Here is an 18,885-nt window from a genome sequence, read left to right on the forward strand (position 1 = left end):
ATCCACCACAGAATTCTGTAAATCCACAAAACCATAGTCCGTAACTATAAATGTTACAAGCTGTTTATTTTTATTCATTTATATCTATAAAATACACAGATCAAATAGTACTGAAATCTTAACGTACTGCAATGTTAATATTTGAGCTGTGTACATTATTCGACCATGCTTATGAAAATAAACATCTTGTAACATATTGAGTTGCATACCATGGTTCTAGTTGGTTTTTTTTTTTTTTTTTTTTTTTTTTTTTTTTGGTACAGAAATTAGGATTATACAGAATAACAGATGGAAGACCTGGCAAAAGGATTGTTTCTGAATACCACTTCATTATTTTATATATTCTGCTATATTTAAAACAGGAAGAGAAACAGGACTAGGACAAGCACAACAGATCACCCTTGTTTGCCTGCAGCTCATAAAAAAGGCTGGTAGAAAACTGGTGGGGGCAATTTGGGGAGAATTTTGTCATTTGCTGTGGAATGCTGTGGAATTTAATATATTCAGCCCTGGAGGCTTCTTTGGAGTTACCCACAGAGCAGTCAATGGCGTTTACTGAGGAGCTAAAGGCAGCAATCAGAAAAGAACAAATATTACAACTTGCAATCTGAGGCCTGTAATTTAAATCTAAACAAGAGGAGATAGCTACCATCATTAAACATTACAGGGTAAGAGGTGTTTCTGTTTCTCTCAATATAAAGGGAAAATCCTTCCTTTGCAGAAATTATTCTCAAAAGCCAAAAGCATGGCTGGAGTCTTATCACTTGATAATGTCACAATTTCTTCAAATTTATTGTTTGCAGAGTTCTCCAGAAAACAGCAGTAGCTTTAACTCACTATTAGCACTTGACCATAGTTTGCACCTACAGGTACTTTGGAAAGAAAGAAAAAGGTGTTCTATCTTAAACCTATATAAAGCTAAATGAACTGACTTCATTCACTAATTTTATTTTCTGTCTTGTATAATAAGCCCAAAGACTATGAGCACAAGAATTCAAGCAATTCAAGGATAAATTATGCACAAGCAAATTATTTAAATACAAATCAAACACTTATCTGATCATAAGGTTCCTACTAAGTCTGTTTTGTTTCAGTTCTTATGCTGTCTCTTCCCCAGGCTACCCACACTTCTTATTATTACTACTAAAGTGCTTGAAGAACCAGAGTCCTAATGAGCCATAACAAACATCACATCCTGAGAATATGAATGGATGCTCCTTATGCAACCCAAAAAGTCAAATGAGAGTTGGACCAAGTATCCTATTGTGCAGGAATGCCTGGATGGGAAGCTACCTCTGGTCCTGCCTCCACATTCCACCAGTCCTCAGGACAGACAGGACAGAAGTGTGGCCAGACAGCCCTCACCTTCTTGGAGCTCCCAAAAAATCACAGATCCCTTGAGGACTGCTGCATCAAACCTCTGACAGGCTCACAGATGGGGGAATGAAGGTGCACGAAGCTGCTCTGGGGTCTGGGCTCTGGCCCTCTGACAAGCACAATCTGACTGGGCTTGCAAGGCTGTCCAGGACCTGAAGCCTTGGCTAAGAACAGTGATGCTGAGCAGAAACTTTAAATGAAAGCCAAGGATTAGTTAGCAGGAGGACTACTGTAAGTCCCCCTTATAAACATCCTGATGTGACTAAGCAGCATGGTCTCAATTTTCAAAAGGAGAACTTTAGAGCCTTAGTCTCATTTACCATGAGCTGACTCAAGAGTTGATGTTCAAGCTGGAACACTAGTAAACATAACTAAAGGGAAAAACGAATCCCTTTGAAGTCCATGGATCATTTTTTGTGTCTCTTTCTTCTAAGCAGCTTAGAATAATAATATTTTCACAAACATTTACCCAGTTCTATCCAATTCTACATCTGCAATGGACCAGAGCTCCTTGGCAATTAACTGAGTTGTGCCCTCCCACAGAGGGAGTTTAAATTTGACATTCCCTGAAACAATTGTTATTCTAACAAAGCCTGGGGTTGAGTTTTCCCCTGCTCTGGAAAGTTTATTTTTTATGCTTAATAAACTTCAAAGGACTAAAGGAACTGATTAATTACATCCTTAAACAATCTGAACAAAATGCTTCACTGAGGAAAGTGTACTCTCGTCATGCAGGGCAGGACTGCTCAAGATGGATGTCCCTGCTGACCATATGCAAACTGAGGACCTTCCTCATACAAGTTCTTCCCAGCCACTTCAGTGACCAAATTTCCTAAGGAGTCAGGAAAAGATAATGCTTGGCAATGCTTTGCTTACTGCTGTGGTTGCTACCAAAAATGTCTCCCTCTGCTGCTTTAGTTTCCTGACTTGTTTTTCTTTAATCCTAATAGCATATACATTGCTCCCAGTGCCTGCCATGTTTCTGGAAGTGCAGGATGGTCCAGGCTCAACCAATAATTGAGGGCATGTCACAGCCAGTGTCATCTCTGACAGATACACATTCCAATGCTGGCTTTAAAGTGGCCTTCTGGGTTGTAGAACGCTCCTGCAATTTGCTCCACCTACAGCTTCAAAATCCGTGTGCTGGGCCCATTGGAAGGCAGTGCTTTTGAAAACCTCTGTGAAATCTTCCCCAACCAAGAGAAATCCGAGTTAAGCAACAAGACTGGCCTGTCTAGGGACGTAAGAGCAGATCTGAACAGGTTCCTATAAGCAGAGCATCAAGCAGTGACTGGTAGTCAAGAAAAACAAATAAAAACAATGATCTTATTATCTATTAAATCAGAAGACTGTTTACAAACATGCTTTTAATGGTGAATTCTGCTCTGAGAAATCTTAAGGTCTTCTGCACTGCAATCCTATCTCCCAACTCCCTTCCTTGTGAAAGGCTTCTTGCCTATTTCCTGCTGCAAACATAATGGGGGATTTTCTGGTCATGGTACATGATGTTCACAGCTCTCTTCAGAGCTCTGGGAATTAGTTCTGTATGAAACAAACCCAGTTGGCTTTGCATTCCACTGATACACCAGTTTCATCGGGCCTGCCCAGACACAGGACTGATGTATGCGTCAATCACTAATTTTTAAAAACTAAAGCACTTCATTGTTGCTTCCAGGAGGCAGCAGCTAAATGGGATCCCACTGACCTTTGGCAAAATCTAATCTGCTACATACTGAAGGTTAAGCTCCACCTCATTTTCTTTTTATCCTTTATCTTTCTAAGTCATCTCCAGGTAGAGTCCATTCAGCAGCACAGCCTTCTGCAAACATGCCAAGGCACTCCTTTTATGTTGGCTCAGAAGGTAGAACGCTACTTCATAATTTGCCAAGGACAACTCTTTAGGAAAGTCCTGGAAGTTTCCCATCTGTGAACTTCTGCACCTTTTACTCACTTGACTTAGGGTGACTGAGAAAATTCTAGGCAACGGCTGTTAAATGCCACTGCAGCTGAGCCCCCTACAACATGGCATTGTTTCATATTTCATGCAGTGATTTGGGGACATTCTAAATCACTCATACTGTGCAGGTCTGCTATAGAGAGTGCTTTCCAATGCACTCTCCTATTATTAGTAACAAAGATGCTCATCTCACATATCTTTGTTTAAGAGAAATATGATTCCACCAACTAGAAAGAGACAGCTTCATCTGTTAAAGTCTTAAACCAGTTTGTATGGATTGCTGTTTTTATTAAGCCTTGTTCAACCACAAGTACAAGGGAGTGTGGTATTACACAGTTATAGATGACAACTAACTAAGAATTAGTAATCAAATGGAGGAGAACTGACTCTCCTAAGTACTCGAAGTGGAGAGCACTTAAATATGACACACGATCATGACTTGACACTATTAGATACCCTGTATGTATATCCCATATACAAAGGTAATACTCTCTGTAAAGCCTCACTGGATCCATGCCCCCAGGGGGAAAGTCAGATGGCTAAGAAAGTTGTTCTCTGCATCTCAAATCCAATTCCTGTCTATTCCCAGTCACTTTTAGATCCTTAACTGACAGGACTTGACTCAAAAATATTGCAAAAATCTTCTGTGAATCTGTGCAGAAGCTGAAAAACACCACACATGATCCATGCTAGTTTCTCAATAATGTTTTTTAGACTACATCAAAACACCTATATATGAACAAAGTGGACAAGCCAGTGGATAAAATTAAAAATGGGCAGACTATAATTGTTCTGCCAAATAAAAGGATGTAAAGTTTGCAACTGCTTTAACTGGGAAGGTTTCTATGCTTGTAAAAAAATGTCATTTGACTACTTTAAGTTTCCATATGTCATTTTAAGCAATCTTTTATCTATTTCCTGTTCATAAAATGGCTTTCATATGTTGAAGTCTAATATCTACTTTTAAATATAATTTTCTTTACAATACTTCCAAGAGAAAAGACCTATTTCTATCTCAATGCACAAATGAGAAACTTTTGAAATATCAAAACCAATTAAAGATGATTAAGCCTTTGTAATGGTTTGCTCAAGTCAGATGGAAGGGGCCATAGAGATAAAGGCATATTAAACAGGGCAGGTTTGACACAGCCATTGTACTCCACAACTTCTCATAAATAGATGGTGGCACTGTGTATGAGTGGTGGATTCTGCTCAACATTGAATTAAAGCACTCACTTGAAATTTCTGTGTCTAAGTAGACCTGCCAAAGATCCTAGAACTCATAACTGAGGTCTGTGTCACCCCTTCCATCCACTGACTTGTGAAAAATGAAACAAAACACAAAAGCTTCTCAGCAGTGTTTGCCATTATAAAATATATACAACAAATGCAGTTGGCAAACTCAATGCATATCAACTGGCCATAAAATAATACAACCCAAGGTGTGCACAGGGCAAAGTACTGCAAAAGCTATCCATATAATACTCAGGGAATTTAAAGCAAAGGCAGATCCATATCAAGGATGAGACTGTTAACAGAAGAGAATGAGGTCAGGAAACCTCACGCTCCACATACAACTTAAATTCCATCACAACAGTCCTCCCAACTTCAGCTTGCCTGCAAAGAGCACAGATGCCATTCTCATGATAGAAACAGGATCAGGCCCATCATTTCAGACACAGTCACTCTCCATGAAAGCTGGGCTCACGGCTGTGTCAGAGGGTGTAAGCTGTGCTTGCCTTGCCATTTACTGAATAGGAAGCAATTGCTTAGTTTACTCTCTATGAAGAAAAAGAACTGCTGGTACACTTTCATTCAAGGTGACAAATGACCCAAAAAACCAGAGAACATCTGTCACTGAGAAAAGGACAGGAGCTTTGAGAAAAGTGTGGACTGAAGCTCCTCTGGCTGACATCCTCATGTATGTGATCCTTCCCCTCTGATCCTGTCACGTTTCTCAAATCTGGCTCTGTGGCCTTGTGGTCACAAATTCCCAATCCTATTCTTGCTCTCCCTCAGGTATAGAGGCTCACCTGCTCCAGCTCGTCTAAATCCATCCCTCTCCCTCTGGCACTAAAACTCAGGTCTCTCCAGCAAGCCACCACTTTGGCATCTCTCCTTTTGTACTCAGTCCCCTCAAGCAAACCTGAAACATTGCTGTGAAAATTGCTCGCCTTCCTGAGCACTCTGAACATGCCATTCTCCCTTCAATCTCCCTCCTGGCCTTCCCTGGTGCTCTGGATCAAGTTCAAGATTTTAGCCCTAATTTTCACTGCACTTTACAACTCAAGCAATTACTGCTCATAATTGCTGTAACAATCTATCTATGGTAGCTGTTCATTCATACATACCCATGAGCACGCCTACACACACCCCTGTACATAAGCATGGTATGTGCTGATTAATGAAAGATAGAGCAACAGTAAAAGCCAAATCAAGCATATATTTTTTTTAAAGAATGTTAGATTTCACGTTTCACAAAATCCCAGGCACACCCATGCTAACCAGCCCAGGCTGCTGATGTACAGAGGAATGTGCTTTATTGCATGGAAGGAAAACAGTGAGTTTTTCATTTTGGTTCAAATGACTTTCAGTTTCTTGATAGTGCATTTCTTCTTGTCATTTCTCTACAGAACAGATATGTCCCAGATTACTTCATAAACAAAGCAAAAATAATTTCTTTCATCTAACTGTGGCAGGAACTGAACAGCTTAATCTGATCATTGTGTGCGAAGAAAATATTTCCAGTGACGACATCTTCCTATGTCAATTGTTTTTTTATTGCAGATGTCATCTCGATGTGCCATATTAATGCAGCTCTTTCTTCTCATTTCAAGATTTTAATCTGAGTTTGTTGCTCTAATATTTTATTGGTTCAAAATACATGCTGTAAAATCCGTGGCCATCAAATTTTCCTGTGCGCTAAAAATAAACTGCTCTCGTCAGATATGGTTAGCTGATAAAAAGTGTCAGAAACTTTTCTGAATTACTTTGATAACTTCCTGTTTATGTAGTACTGACCCTTGTCTAATAAAGATCTTTTACACTTGGAATAAGAGAAGATTCTGCAGCATACTATTTCTTAATGGACAATGCTGATTACTTTTGAAAGCCTTTAATACATTTCCCATATTAGACATGAACAGATGTCAGGGATGTTGCCAAGTGAAATTTCTTTTATGCAATCTTGGCTTGTTGTACAATAATAGCCCTTTCTCAACATGGGAAAAAATTACAGACCTAACTAATTTCCTTGACAGAGAAGAGTTACATATGTTTTCCACTTGGAGTTTTTACGACAAGTTTACAATTTTGCCAGATCTGGAACTAATTGGGACCATTTCCAAAAATGGCCCAATAAACCCACAATGAGTACAGCTAGTCTAAAATGCAGCAAATGATTGTTTGCTTTTACATTTTTTTTCTAACAGGGAAAAGTTAGATTGCACAATTATTTCATTTAAGTTACTTAAACACTTACTGTTTCATATCCTCCCAGTTTTTGAGCAGCTTGAAACATAGTCCAAAGGTTAACTGTTAGAGGGACAATAAGTATTTAGATAAGCATTGCATTAGCCAACATATTTCAAAGAAATGTAAATTAAACAGTTTTAAAAAAAAAAGAAAAATAGAGAAAAAAAAGCTCACAGCCCCTGAAAAAGCTCCTGCGAAACATTTTCTAAAGAGGTATTTACATAATCTGAAGAGTAAATATTAGCCCATACTATATATATTTTTAATTACATATAAGAGAACACACTTACAGATTCCTTAACAGGACTGGAAAAATACACTGAGACAAAGGTAATAGGCTCATTTGACTTTGCTGATAAGAGACACAGTATAATGACTGTAGCATGTTTCCATAACTTTGATAATAAAAATTACTCACTGGGAAGAATGTTACTTTTAATTATTTGTTTAATACCAGTTTCATTAGCTTGCAAGCAAGACCCACACACTGGCTCACAGAGCAGGCCTATTGATTAGACAATATCCAATATTTACTGCAGCTCAGATAATGGGCTCCATAATCAATGAACAATAAGCTGTGTTCTAACGGGCCCTGTGTGAATGAACCCAGATGGAACACGAATGAGCATTACTGGAATAATTGTGCTGTGGCTGGTTGTGCCTTGCCCGTGGCTGTGGGGTCAGAGCACAGAGGCAACTCAATTCAAAAGATGTGTTGGGAGAGAGTCATTATTTCCTGCACAACTTCTCTCCTTTCATGTGCTTTTTATCCCAGCCCCCCGCCCCATGGGGTCACTGCTTGCTGATGTCTATTTTATTTTATTGTTATTTTATTTTGATAATTTAATTGTTAGAAGAAAAATCCATGTCAGTCCTATCAAATGTGTATGCACAATCCTCCCAACAGCGATTCCCCACAGACACACTACCAATACTTGAGGTCAGCAGTAAGGCTGTGGACCATGGAGAACAATCCTTCTCCATGGGGGGATGCTCTGCTGTACTGTACGTACTGCCTCTCCCAACAGCCTATTTATATTGGCAATATTTGCACAAGCCTTGCTGGACAAATAGAGAGCCCCATCCTGCAAACATTTCTGCTCTTCTCAGCATACTTTTGGTATTTAAGTATTTGCCGGATCAGGCCCTTACTTCATAATGAATGTCATGCAAGTTTCAATGTATTTCAGCTAAATGTTAGCAGCAGGCCCTACCCCCAGCAAGCAACTCTAGAAATAATACTTTAGCTTGTCTTTTAAGCCCACCCTGTCTCCATGCTTGATGGAATGAAGAATAATATTGGGGGGTGGGGGAGAAAAAAATTTTCTTCAACACAAAATGTTCTGAAAGCCTCATTGAACCTTGTACTGCTTCAAAGCTATCAAGAGCTTTGCTTAGGCCTTGATTTAATCTGAATCAATGCATAATGCAACGAAGCTGTTCATAGTACATTAATTTTACTCCCATTTCAAGCAGCCAGTTTTCAGACAAACACTGTAATCATTCTGAGTTATATAAGTTTATAATGGCTGCTGGAGGCCTGTTGCAATCAGTGCCAATTGCTATTAGGTATGTAAATTGTAATGTAAAACATACAGGTTTGACATTCTTCATCAAAATAACACATGGTTTTAATCTAGGAGATAAATTAGAGTAAATAATATTTCAATCCGTGGCGTTTTCCGTTTAAGGAAATAAAGTATCATTCAATCTATAGATAAGGAGGAGAAATACCCCCATTTACAGTTTTTGTTGGAAACTGTGAAAGATCTACATTGTGCTGCAATATTTATGCAAAACTCAGTTTCAACTGTATCTTCCCCACATACAATTAATTTACAGATTGTGGCAATACAAACTGTACATGCCAAAGCAATTCGCAAGACTGCATTCTGTATTAAGCAGATACAGTCTGGTTTTATTCTCCAAAGTCAGTAATTTATTAACTATAAACACATTTTGGGGCTTAAAAATACAATCCCTCTTGTGCCTTTCTTGACCACTTTTAAATGTCTTCCTTTAATATCTGTCCTTTCATAAAGAACATCTGGGCACAATAAAGATACGTCATATTATTAACTCAGAAGAAAGGCATTACAGATGCTGCAGATTTACAAAACAGAAAACTAGAGAGTTTTCAACATGCCTATTTCTAGTCATAATCAGCGGATTTAAACCTATAAATATCCGGCAGCAACTACCCCAGAAGGAAGAGATGCAAATCTAGGCATAAGACAGTGAAATGCCTGGAAAATGTGTAGAGACAAACATGGTCCCTCCCCATCCATAAGGCTTTAAAATAGTCTTTGTGTGCAATTGCTTTCTCCAGAGAAGCCAAATCATTCTAAAATGTCAACAAGAAAGTGAGAAAAAGGATACTTACTCTGCTTAAAACCTAAATAGGGTATTCGTTCAATTGGTGTTTTCCTTTCTTTCATATATTTATAAAGAGCCACAAGGAAAGCCTGCTCATCAGCTCTGCATTCTTCACCTATGGCAATCTTTGATTTATCCTCACTTGAGCCTTTCTTACAGTTGCTGTTGTTACTCTTGGGTTTGGGCAAAGCTGACTTAGCCTCACATTTTACCTGGGAAGAGAAAAGATGTCATATCAGATCTGGGTAACCTTTAATTTTCACTTAAGGAATAAATACCCTCTCCTAGCAGAATGGATTGTTGAAAAAAATGAAGGCCAAACCATGCAACTGTGTTTGAGGGGAAACAAAGGAAGCTATTTATAGACCTAAATGTCTTGTTCTGAATCTTAGTCACAACATTTTTAAACAGCCACATCTTTAAATCATTATAACTCACTGGTAATGCTCTCCAGATCTGCATTTTTATGACTATACATTGCTATGTCACAGCTTCTATCTCTCACATACACTTGCCATTAGCAGGTCTAATAATAACCCTTGTTCCAGGATTGACACTGAGCATTGTCAACTCCCGTAGACAACCCTTGGAGCTGAGGGCGCTCAGCCCCTTCCAGGAATGCTCAGCAGCCAGCTCTGAAATGACACATTTTTCTCTCCTTTGGCCCACCAAAATAGATGCAAATTTTGGCAAGCTTTATCTAGGCAGAGCTCTCAGCACACGAGTGGAGGTCCTGCTGTAGCACGGACTCAAGTCAAGTGTATTAGAGCATCTGCTTAAATCTGAGCACAGCCCTAAGCATGTAGCAGAGGGGAGAGGCTGGTAGCTGGAGATTTTCCTGGTAGACACTGGCATCCCCAATGCACATTAAGTCCCAGAGCTCCAGGTCTCCCACTGGACTGCCCAGCAGATGTGGGCCAGTCAGGAAATCAATAAATTGGAACCACTTTACCTCTCCTCAGTATTCATACATGAGGAAAAATACCCAGTGAAACTGGCTTAATCCTGCAGCCCCTCTTGAAGATAATCCTGCCACTGAATCAAGCAAATTACAAATCGAGTGTTCACGACATTGGGACCATGGAATCAATAAATTTCCAATGAAATAATGGAAGTTCTCTAATAGAAGGCAGTGAAGATGGTTACACGTATTTTGGATTTGCACTGTCCCTTCAATGCTTCTGAGTGCTGTCAGGAGCCTTCTAGTAGTTCCATACCCCATCCAAGACATGTCCTTTGTGCTCCCAGAGGAAGCAGGGACACCCTAAGAGCCAGTACTTGGTATTTTAGGAGGATACCAGAGGAGAGCAGGGTATTCTGCTGTGCAGGAAGGCAGGAGCTCTTTGTCAAGCAACCCATGGACCCTCCTTCAGAACTGTCAGTTCTAAATCAGGTGCTTTCTGGATTCTTGACAATTTGGAATCAACTGCTATGAAGAGCATTACGTAAGTGCTTGTAAACAAATAACAAACATATTACTGGAAAGAACACAACCACAATATGTTTTTTTAATCTTAATAAATGATACTCTGGCATATCAGGCTCAGGAAAAACAAAATCTTTGTACTGCTCCGGGTATTAACTTTGTAGAGAGTACTGAGTTCAGGTGATCTGCTCCACAGTTTTCCACAGATGCTGGACAAAGCAATGGTAGCTCCTAAGCAGAGTGAACAAGTGGTCACGATTTTCCACGGCAACTGATGCTGCTGAAAACCCTCCAATACTGGCCACTGGAGAGTACAGGCTCCCTCCTCCCAGGCAATGCAGTAGGGACTGGGGAGTGGACTTTCTGCAAGATTTTTCTTCTGCAAGATCACTTGCTGCTGAAGTATGTCCAGAGTACTGCTTGATATTTTCCAATTGCACAGTTCAAAGAGATGTTGTCTTCCTGTAGCACAGGACACCATCCGTTGCATTTCAGTAATTGATATGCCTCTTGATTAACCTTTCGTAAAGATCACGGGTTTCATCCGAAACTCAGAGGAGCTAACAGGTTTTTTTTTCTTCTGTTAAATGAACTTTGAACATCCTCATCCACTTTTCAGGTCAGAGCTGTAATTCCTTGACTTTTTTACTTCAGCACCTCACAAAAATTATTCAGCAGCTTCCAAAGTTTTTAGATTACATTGTCATAGGTTTCAATGCTTCACCAAAGACTGGGTTAACACTCCCAAAAGGAATGCATGACTTCAATAATTCTAGGACTTTTAATTGGAGCTGCAAATTTGGAACAAATTCACTGGACCTGGAACAACTTTTCAGCTTTGTCACCCACTTCCTTGGATTCTCTTTTTCAAACTGGACAATTCAGAACTATGTTTACAAAGACAACCTGGGCATGAACTCTGTGTGAAATCAAAGCTCACAGCTGTGCAAGCAAACTAATGGCAAGGGATACTACACTAAAGGAGACAAAGGCAAAGTAATGTTAGGAAAGCCACCAGGAGTGGGAAAAACCTGTGCTACACACAATCTTTCTCTCTTTGTCTACACAGAAGCAGGGTCCAAGCCCCTGTGGGACTCAGAGGTGTCAAAATGAGATGGGCAGACTTCAAGCAGTATCAGGTTCAACAAAGCTTTGGTGAAGGCTACAGCATTTCATCTGCTCAGCATTTGAGGCCCAAGCCTCACTTCTGGAACCTTCCCACCTTCTGACAGGAAATATGGACGAATGCCGTGACCAATGATTAATGAGAACAAAAAGAGCCAAATGCCATTCTGGGTAACACCAGTGTAAATCCAGCATAAACATATAAAAATCAGTGAGAATGCTGCCAGATTTGCTCCAAGCACCACAAACTGCCCTTCTCTTTCAAAACACAAACCCAGTGCCACAGCTGGGTTAAGCTGGATAAAATGGGGGTGCACTGAGATGGGGTCTGGAACATGTGACCATCTCCTGCTGTTCCATCAGAGGTGGATGATCCATGGCCAGTGAACACTCATGGGTACAACTGTGTTTGTCTTATCCTGCCAGAGGTAACACACAACACAGAGCACAACAGATCTGCATTTTACAGTTTCCATCAGATAATGGTTGAGGCACTCGGAATAAATCTCCAGAACTGAAAGCATGCCAGGCCACCTGTGGCCACAGGAAAAGCATATCCTGGCAACTTTTAAACTAATTTCCCAGATCCTGCCGTACAAATGAAGTGAGAGGTCTACTGCAGCAATTGCACTAGCAGATGTAATTAATAGATTCATTTGGGGACAATTTCCATGTTTAACAAGTTAATCCTTTCAGTTCCTCAAAATGATCAGATAAGCCAGTTTTAAAAAGCATTAGAACACACTGTGAATTTGGAACACTTTCTGAGAAGATGAAGCAGGTACGATGAAGGTCATCTGCTGGAGCCTTCAAGTTCCAAAAGCCTGTCCAATACTGATGACACATCAAGTATGAAAGCCTCCAGAGTCCTAGGAGCGTTTTGAGGGAAGATCTTGATATATCCCTCTCCAGGAGAGCTGATCCTGCTGGAGTAGATGGCCTTGTATTCCTTTCCCAGACGTAGAGGGAACTCCCCTGGCATCTTCCCCAGGAGGCAGTAAAATTGATGCAGTGACCACCAAAGAGATGAAGAGAGCAAAAACAAGAAGAGGCACACAAAAGACCCACTCTCCCTGGCAGCACCTGCAGGTCCAGAGCCACAAAGCCTGTGACGCCATCCCTCTATTTCTAACAAGTCACCTATACTAGAATAGACCCAGAAATGCTCCTACCCAACCAGACACTTTTCCTTGTCAGGTTAACTGTGAAACCCTCAAAACGATCTGCTGATAGCTCAAGACAAACATGCCTGATGAGAGCTATTGAGAACATGAAATTCAGCAAGTCATGACAACTATGCAGCTTGCATTGGTCTCGACAGGCTCAAAACCACAGCCTTTGGAACGCACCTTCTGCTGTTTCCCAACCCAAACCATACAGCCACTGCAACTCCACCACAGCGGTCACCCCACCACTGAGAAATGAGGCAGCTGCCAGACAATGAGTGACATGATCTGAGAATGCAAGCAGCAGAACTTCTGGTCAGAAGGGATTTCATCTGCAACAAGAATATGGCCAGGACTGCTGAATGCTTCAGCATCTGAATCAAGTGGATTAATCCCATTTACATGAGCAGTGTTCAATCCTGCTCTCCATGGACCCATTGTCAGCATTAGTCAGACATGGAGCACTCACAGAGGAGGATAACCAACAGGGAACTCCAACATGGAGCTTCAGATGACCACATCCCAACAGTTCCCAGCAAAGAGAGGATGGTAAGTGGATCTCTATTTCTCCCCTTCCCCAAATACCCTTCTCCTCTCTCCCCAGTAACACACAGGCACGCTCTGCACAAATTGCAGTACATCTGCTATGGAGGGTTTGATTCACTATCCTCCTCTTAGGGAAGTGCATCTACAGCCCTGAGACACAAATTGATGTGAAGAGCCACAGTGAAGTCAGTGTGACTACATGCAAGGACATTATATCATGAGCATGTCTATTATTTATAATGAAATTAAGCTGGCCAAGATAATTAATGCTATTAATATCTGCACAATGATGAGCACAGTATGACTAGATAAATAGGTGGAATTACTTCTTATCGGAAATATCCTCCCATCTGACTATGTAGTATGAACCCTAAGATAAACAGAGAGGATAAACAATTTGGTATGAAGTGTTACTGTAGTTTTTAATTATCTCACACCTATATATCAGGTGCTGAAGAAGCAGAACTACTTGTGCTACAGTCTGGGGTGCTTTGACAATATGGTCCATGCCACAGTGCATGGGCAATATTTTGACATAAAAAATGGCTTGGGGGAAGGGGGAATTGAGGCAAATTGAGACATTTTCACACAACGGATTTTGTACATTCTTTCACAGAGAAAACATTCAGGCAAACTCTATAGTATCTGGCAGGACCCCGCAACTCAACACACCAGGCTCCATCACCTCTTACCATGCCTGTCTAACACAATAGTACAGACTCCAACTGAGCACAATAGGGCACAAAAAGAAGAGAAACAATGACTTAAGGGCAGAGTTTCATCATGAACTTCAGCCTCTTTTATCGTCATCAACAGAAGGCACAATTTTAACTGAACTCCTAGGGAGGAGGAGGAGGAGGAGGTGGAATGTAATTTGCCTTCCTATGAGAAACTGAGAGCAGAACACTCCTACTTGACCTCTTTAACCTCCTAATCTCCCGGGACATTCACTGTGTACAACAATACCAACGCAAATGGATCTATAGATTCACTGTATTTCCTAAAGAGATGGTCACAACAATGGAAGTGTTTTTCAGATACACATCCATCTAATTTATTGACACAATAGATTTGGGAGGAGCTGGTGTAAAAATTCAGTATATGCAAATCTCTTTAGTTGTTTAGCTTAAAAGTATAAGCGACAAAGTTCTGTCTCAGATAAAAATCAAGTATTGCTTTAAGTAATTTTCCATCCTTGCACCTTAGAGTTTCTAATTAAATCATCTTGAAAGGAGCCATTTGTGCTGCTCTTTTTTTTTAAAGAGAAAACTAAATTCCTGTCTAAAACCACTCACACAACATAGAAAATAGGATGCAATTTATACTACAGAAACTCCATTTTAAAATATTTTAAGGAAAAGACACAAACCCACAAATATCTTAGAGATTAAGTCTATAAACACTAATCAGTGATCCAATTTTTACTTGCAGCATGGGCTAAGCACTGCAGCACATACAGAAGACTCTGTAAAAACATGCACTATTCAGCAAACCGTGGAACATGCAGCTCAGCAGTAAGTATTAAAGAAACAGCCCAGGTTTTTTTTAAGCTTTCAAACTGAGTTTATGCCTTTATATTTTATTTTTTTTTTCCAATTTAAAAATGTCGAGATCTTAACATCAGGGTAATGTCATTTGTGTTTGCTTCTTAGAAACCATTACTGAGGCAGCTCTTGTTTCGTAGTCTGTTTATCTTCAAACTTATATTTAGAAGTACATTGTAACAGGGTGAGCTGCTCCCAAGTTTATTTTTAATTCGTAGATACTGTCACACACTATGTTTGTGTGTCACAGAATGTGAAAACTAACACTAGATGCCAAGAGAGCTTAAGCACTACCAGTTACCAACAAGCTGATAGCATTAGGTTGTTAGGTGATTATAATTGCTGGTAACTTTGAACACAGGCATGATTTAAAATGAAAAATAAAACTATTGAAAAAAATTACGTTTACCTTCCCAAGAAAATAAGTTACACTCTAAATGTGAAACCACATGCTGGGAAACAAAGGCAGGGTTGTATCTAAAAAAGAAGAGAGTGCCGAAAAGAGTATTATTAAGTGATTTACCTTGGCAACAGCTTTGCTTTCAGAATTATTGTTGGAATCCTTAATGCCATTTAATGAATCTCTTCTCTGTGGGCATGGCTTCTTTTTGCGTGGTCTGCCTTTAAGATTTGGCGCTGAAAATTAATGGAGAACACTTTGAGCACATTGTCTTATACTGGATTCTTAACAGCCAAAAGCATAATAAATAATTCCACTACAATCACTCACAGAAACGTACACATCTGTCTACAGTAAACGCTTATTACGAGATTCCCGTCCTCTAGGGGTTATGTCTTGACACACTATACGTTTCTATAGAATATCCCCCAAGGCTACTCTATTCTACTTTCACATAACTAATTAATATAAAGTCAAACACTGGTCTCCCAAGGACTCAGAGAGAAAGCACAAATATTTCTCCCTGGTACAAAAAAGAACAAAATTTAATATTAAATAGGCAACTTTGCATTAATCATCCTGCTGCCTTTATTTCTAATCTTGAAGCAAGAGAACTAACTGCCATTTCCAACTTTGGGAAACATCTGGCATTATAAATGCTCTGAAATATTGAAATTCCTTACAGCTCCAAGAAATGTTTATATATCCTGTCAGTCTTGTCAAAGTTTTTCTAAAAAAGTTTAAGAAAAAAATAAAAAAATTACCCCTGAGTCCTGAAAAGGATCAAAAAACCCCCTTAACAACTAGTTCTGGAAGTTGACAAGTACTGAAATAAGTGATTGATTGTTTCATAAGGGTTACATACCACACATACAAATTAACGTGAATCACTTTCAGTTTTGTCCAATTTTTAAGATAAAACAGCTCTGAAATAACACAGTGACTAAATCCTTGCTGTGCTGAGCCATACGAGGAATGCGATATGGATCATCATAAAAAATATCACACTCATCTTTCAATAGTGCTATTACAATGTAAATTATGATCATATATAGAAATAATAGATGAAGCAGATGTGTGCTCATTATTACATGTCCCCTCTGCTTTCAGATTTAAAAATCAGCCTCCAATCACTATGGCAACATTTAAAATGATAAACAATCATTAACTAATGACTGTACCGAATAAGATAGTTTCCTTTAAACCTTTAATTTTTAGGTAACCATTGTTTTCATTACTTAAAGGGATGATTAGAACAATGTCAGCAATCTAAACATCACAAACCTCTTGAGTGTCTTCTAATTGTTTCTAATCTTACATTTGTTACACAGTAAGCCAGTGGTTTCAGGACATTTTACATTTTAATTAGTTTGCCAACACAATAAAGGGTGCTAATTTGATTTTATAGTTTGAGTAGCACTGTCATATTTGGTCTGTTCAGAGAAAAAGAAAAGCTTTGGGTTTAAAATAAAAAGTCAGATCCTTTTCCCCCCAACACTGGTGTAAGGTAAAAAAAAAAAAAAAAAATCTCTATGTGTATGAGTATATATGCATGTGCATATGGGAGTAAGTCCATATTTGTGTCTATCTAAAAATACATTTATCTCCCTACAGAAATATCTCCATCTATCTCCAGTGAAGCACATTCTGCTTATTGAAAAGTACTGCAGAAAGCAATTCTGAAATTGTCATCTGAGGCTAACATGCAAAATCAAACAAAGAGAGAAAGAAATTATTACCCATTCCAGTCGACAAACATCTGCCTGATTTATATCTGTACTCATGAATGCTACAGCATGTGACTGCACACACCACGTCGCTGGGAGTCTCGACGTGGTGTGGATGTCAGCCTTACACAAAATGAACACTCGGAGCGTTCGCTGCGCGCTGCCCCATCCCCATCCCCTCCCCCGCCGCCCCATCACTCATCCAAACAGGGCTGAGCGGCCGGCGGGAGCGTGGGATGCGCTCCGAGCGCTCCAGCGCCGCTGCCAGCCCCGGCCACGCCGCCCTGCCTTATTTATAAACCCCGCTCAACCTTTCATGTCTTCATGATGCCTACAGGGATTTTCTGGCACACGACCGGCATGGGATGGACAGATCTTTAGCCACGGTCTGCCTCAGCGGTTGTTGAGTTCTTTAAAAAGGTACTGAAGGAGACAGAAATGTTCCCTCAATTTACTACACTTTGGCATACATATTAAAAGATTAACCTTTGGATGAAAGGATCTGCAGGTCTGGCCCAACAAATGGCCAAAGAGGGATGTGGCTGAGCTACCATCAAATGTACTTGCAGGTGAGTTATTAGTCCTTCCTTTCACTCCTTCATTCCATTCTTACTTTTTAACAAATAAAGAAATTAGTTCAAGGCTCAATGCTTTTCAAACACACTTGTTATCCTGAGTTTTGGCACTGTGCTTTGCATCACACTATAAAGCACTGCTAATGTTTTGCTAAAAGCTTTAAAAGCAAGAAGGCATTTGTTCCAAAATTCCAGGTATATAAAAAGCTTGCATATAAACACTGTTTGAATTGGAGCTTTCCATGGCAGAACTGGCACAAACCCACTATGAAATGGGGTATTTGCATCCTCCCTGTGGCTCAGGAGCTGCAGCAGGGAAGGGTTGTCTGCAGCACACACAAGGACCATCCCACATGCCCAATGGTATGATTTTAAATCACCTAAAGCCACTCCAGAGCTGACACACAATTAACAAGAAAGCAGCAATAGGAATTATTATCAGAAGAGAAGGTCTTGGCATCTAATATCTACTCTGTAAAAGAAACGTTTGATGTAGTCCCAAGTCACACTTGAAACAAAGCCATTAATATTTGCTCCCTAAACCATTAAAAATAAATACATTATTTGAAGATCACTGCATTTCAGTGACATTTGTTTTGTTCATGTGAGCAAGGAAATATGACTAGGACCAAATAAAGAATTTACAAGTCACATTCATGTTTCGATTTTGTCATCTTTTGTTTAATTTTTGACATATTCATGAGCACACTGCAAATGTCTTGAATTTGTTATTCATAATTATTTTAAAGCAATTTTACATATTTTGTGGCTTAGTCACATTCATTTTTCCTGATGATGTTGGATGTTCAGAATGTACTGGACAGCTAAGTGAGTATCCTATGGGTTTTCTGCTGTTGTCTAGTGGAGAAGCACTTCTGGCATGACTACCTAAAAATATCCAAAATTATTCACTTTCTTCATGTGTTTGTGCACATGGCTTTCAAATTCATTTTCTGAAAGAATTTGTGGCAGTGAGGCCTGACAATCTGCACACACGCAGAAGGTGAGAGCATAAGCAAAGAAAATTGAAGTAAAAAGTGAATAAATAAGTACAGAAAAAAGTTTGCATTATTTGCCACCTCTTTGGTGTGAGTGCTTACAACAGGAGTATGAGAGAGACAACACAGTACCAGTAAAAAAACTTTCTTTCCTGTGTAATTGACGACGTGATTGTCTTTTGCCAATGTGTGGT

The 18,885-nt window shown here is 39.7% G+C and overlaps 1 protein-coding gene and 1 long non-coding RNA gene across 7 annotated transcripts in view; one reads left to right on the forward strand and one right to left on the reverse strand.

The window, feature by feature from the left end:
- ARID5B (AT-rich interaction domain 5B) overlaps positions 1 to 18,885 on the reverse strand; it is a 117,800-nt gene that overhangs the window by 22,808 nt on the left and 76,107 nt on the right. For 3 of the 6 annotated variants that reach the window (XM_030275757.4, XM_072930922.1, XM_030275756.4), the window contains 3 exons: positions 15,515 to 15,627; positions 9,192 to 9,396; positions 6,816 to 6,868 (listed from right to left, as the gene is read on the reverse strand). In XM_030275757.4, the coding sequence (XP_030131617.4) occupies positions 6,816 to 6,868; positions 9,192 to 9,396; positions 15,515 to 15,627 (371 nt within the window). Of the gene's footprint in view, positions 1 to 6,815; positions 6,869 to 9,191; positions 9,397 to 15,514; positions 15,628 to 17,130; positions 17,275 to 18,885 lie in introns of those variants that run through there. The other 3 variants (XM_030275761.4, XM_030275758.4, XM_030275759.4) reach the window with 3 other exon arrangements.
- LOC115495744 (uncharacterized) lies at positions 13,074 to 18,267 on the forward strand. Its single transcript, XR_003961038.4, has 3 exons — positions 13,074 to 13,450; positions 14,879 to 14,961; positions 17,006 to 18,267. It is a non-coding gene; the product is annotated as an uncharacterized lncRNA (long non-coding RNA).

Source organism: Taeniopygia guttata, chromosome 6 (genome assembly GCF_048771995.1).
Source record: "Taeniopygia guttata chromosome 6, bTaeGut7.mat, whole genome shotgun sequence".
NCBI lineage: Eukaryota > Metazoa > Chordata > Aves > Passeriformes > Estrildidae > Taeniopygia > Taeniopygia guttata.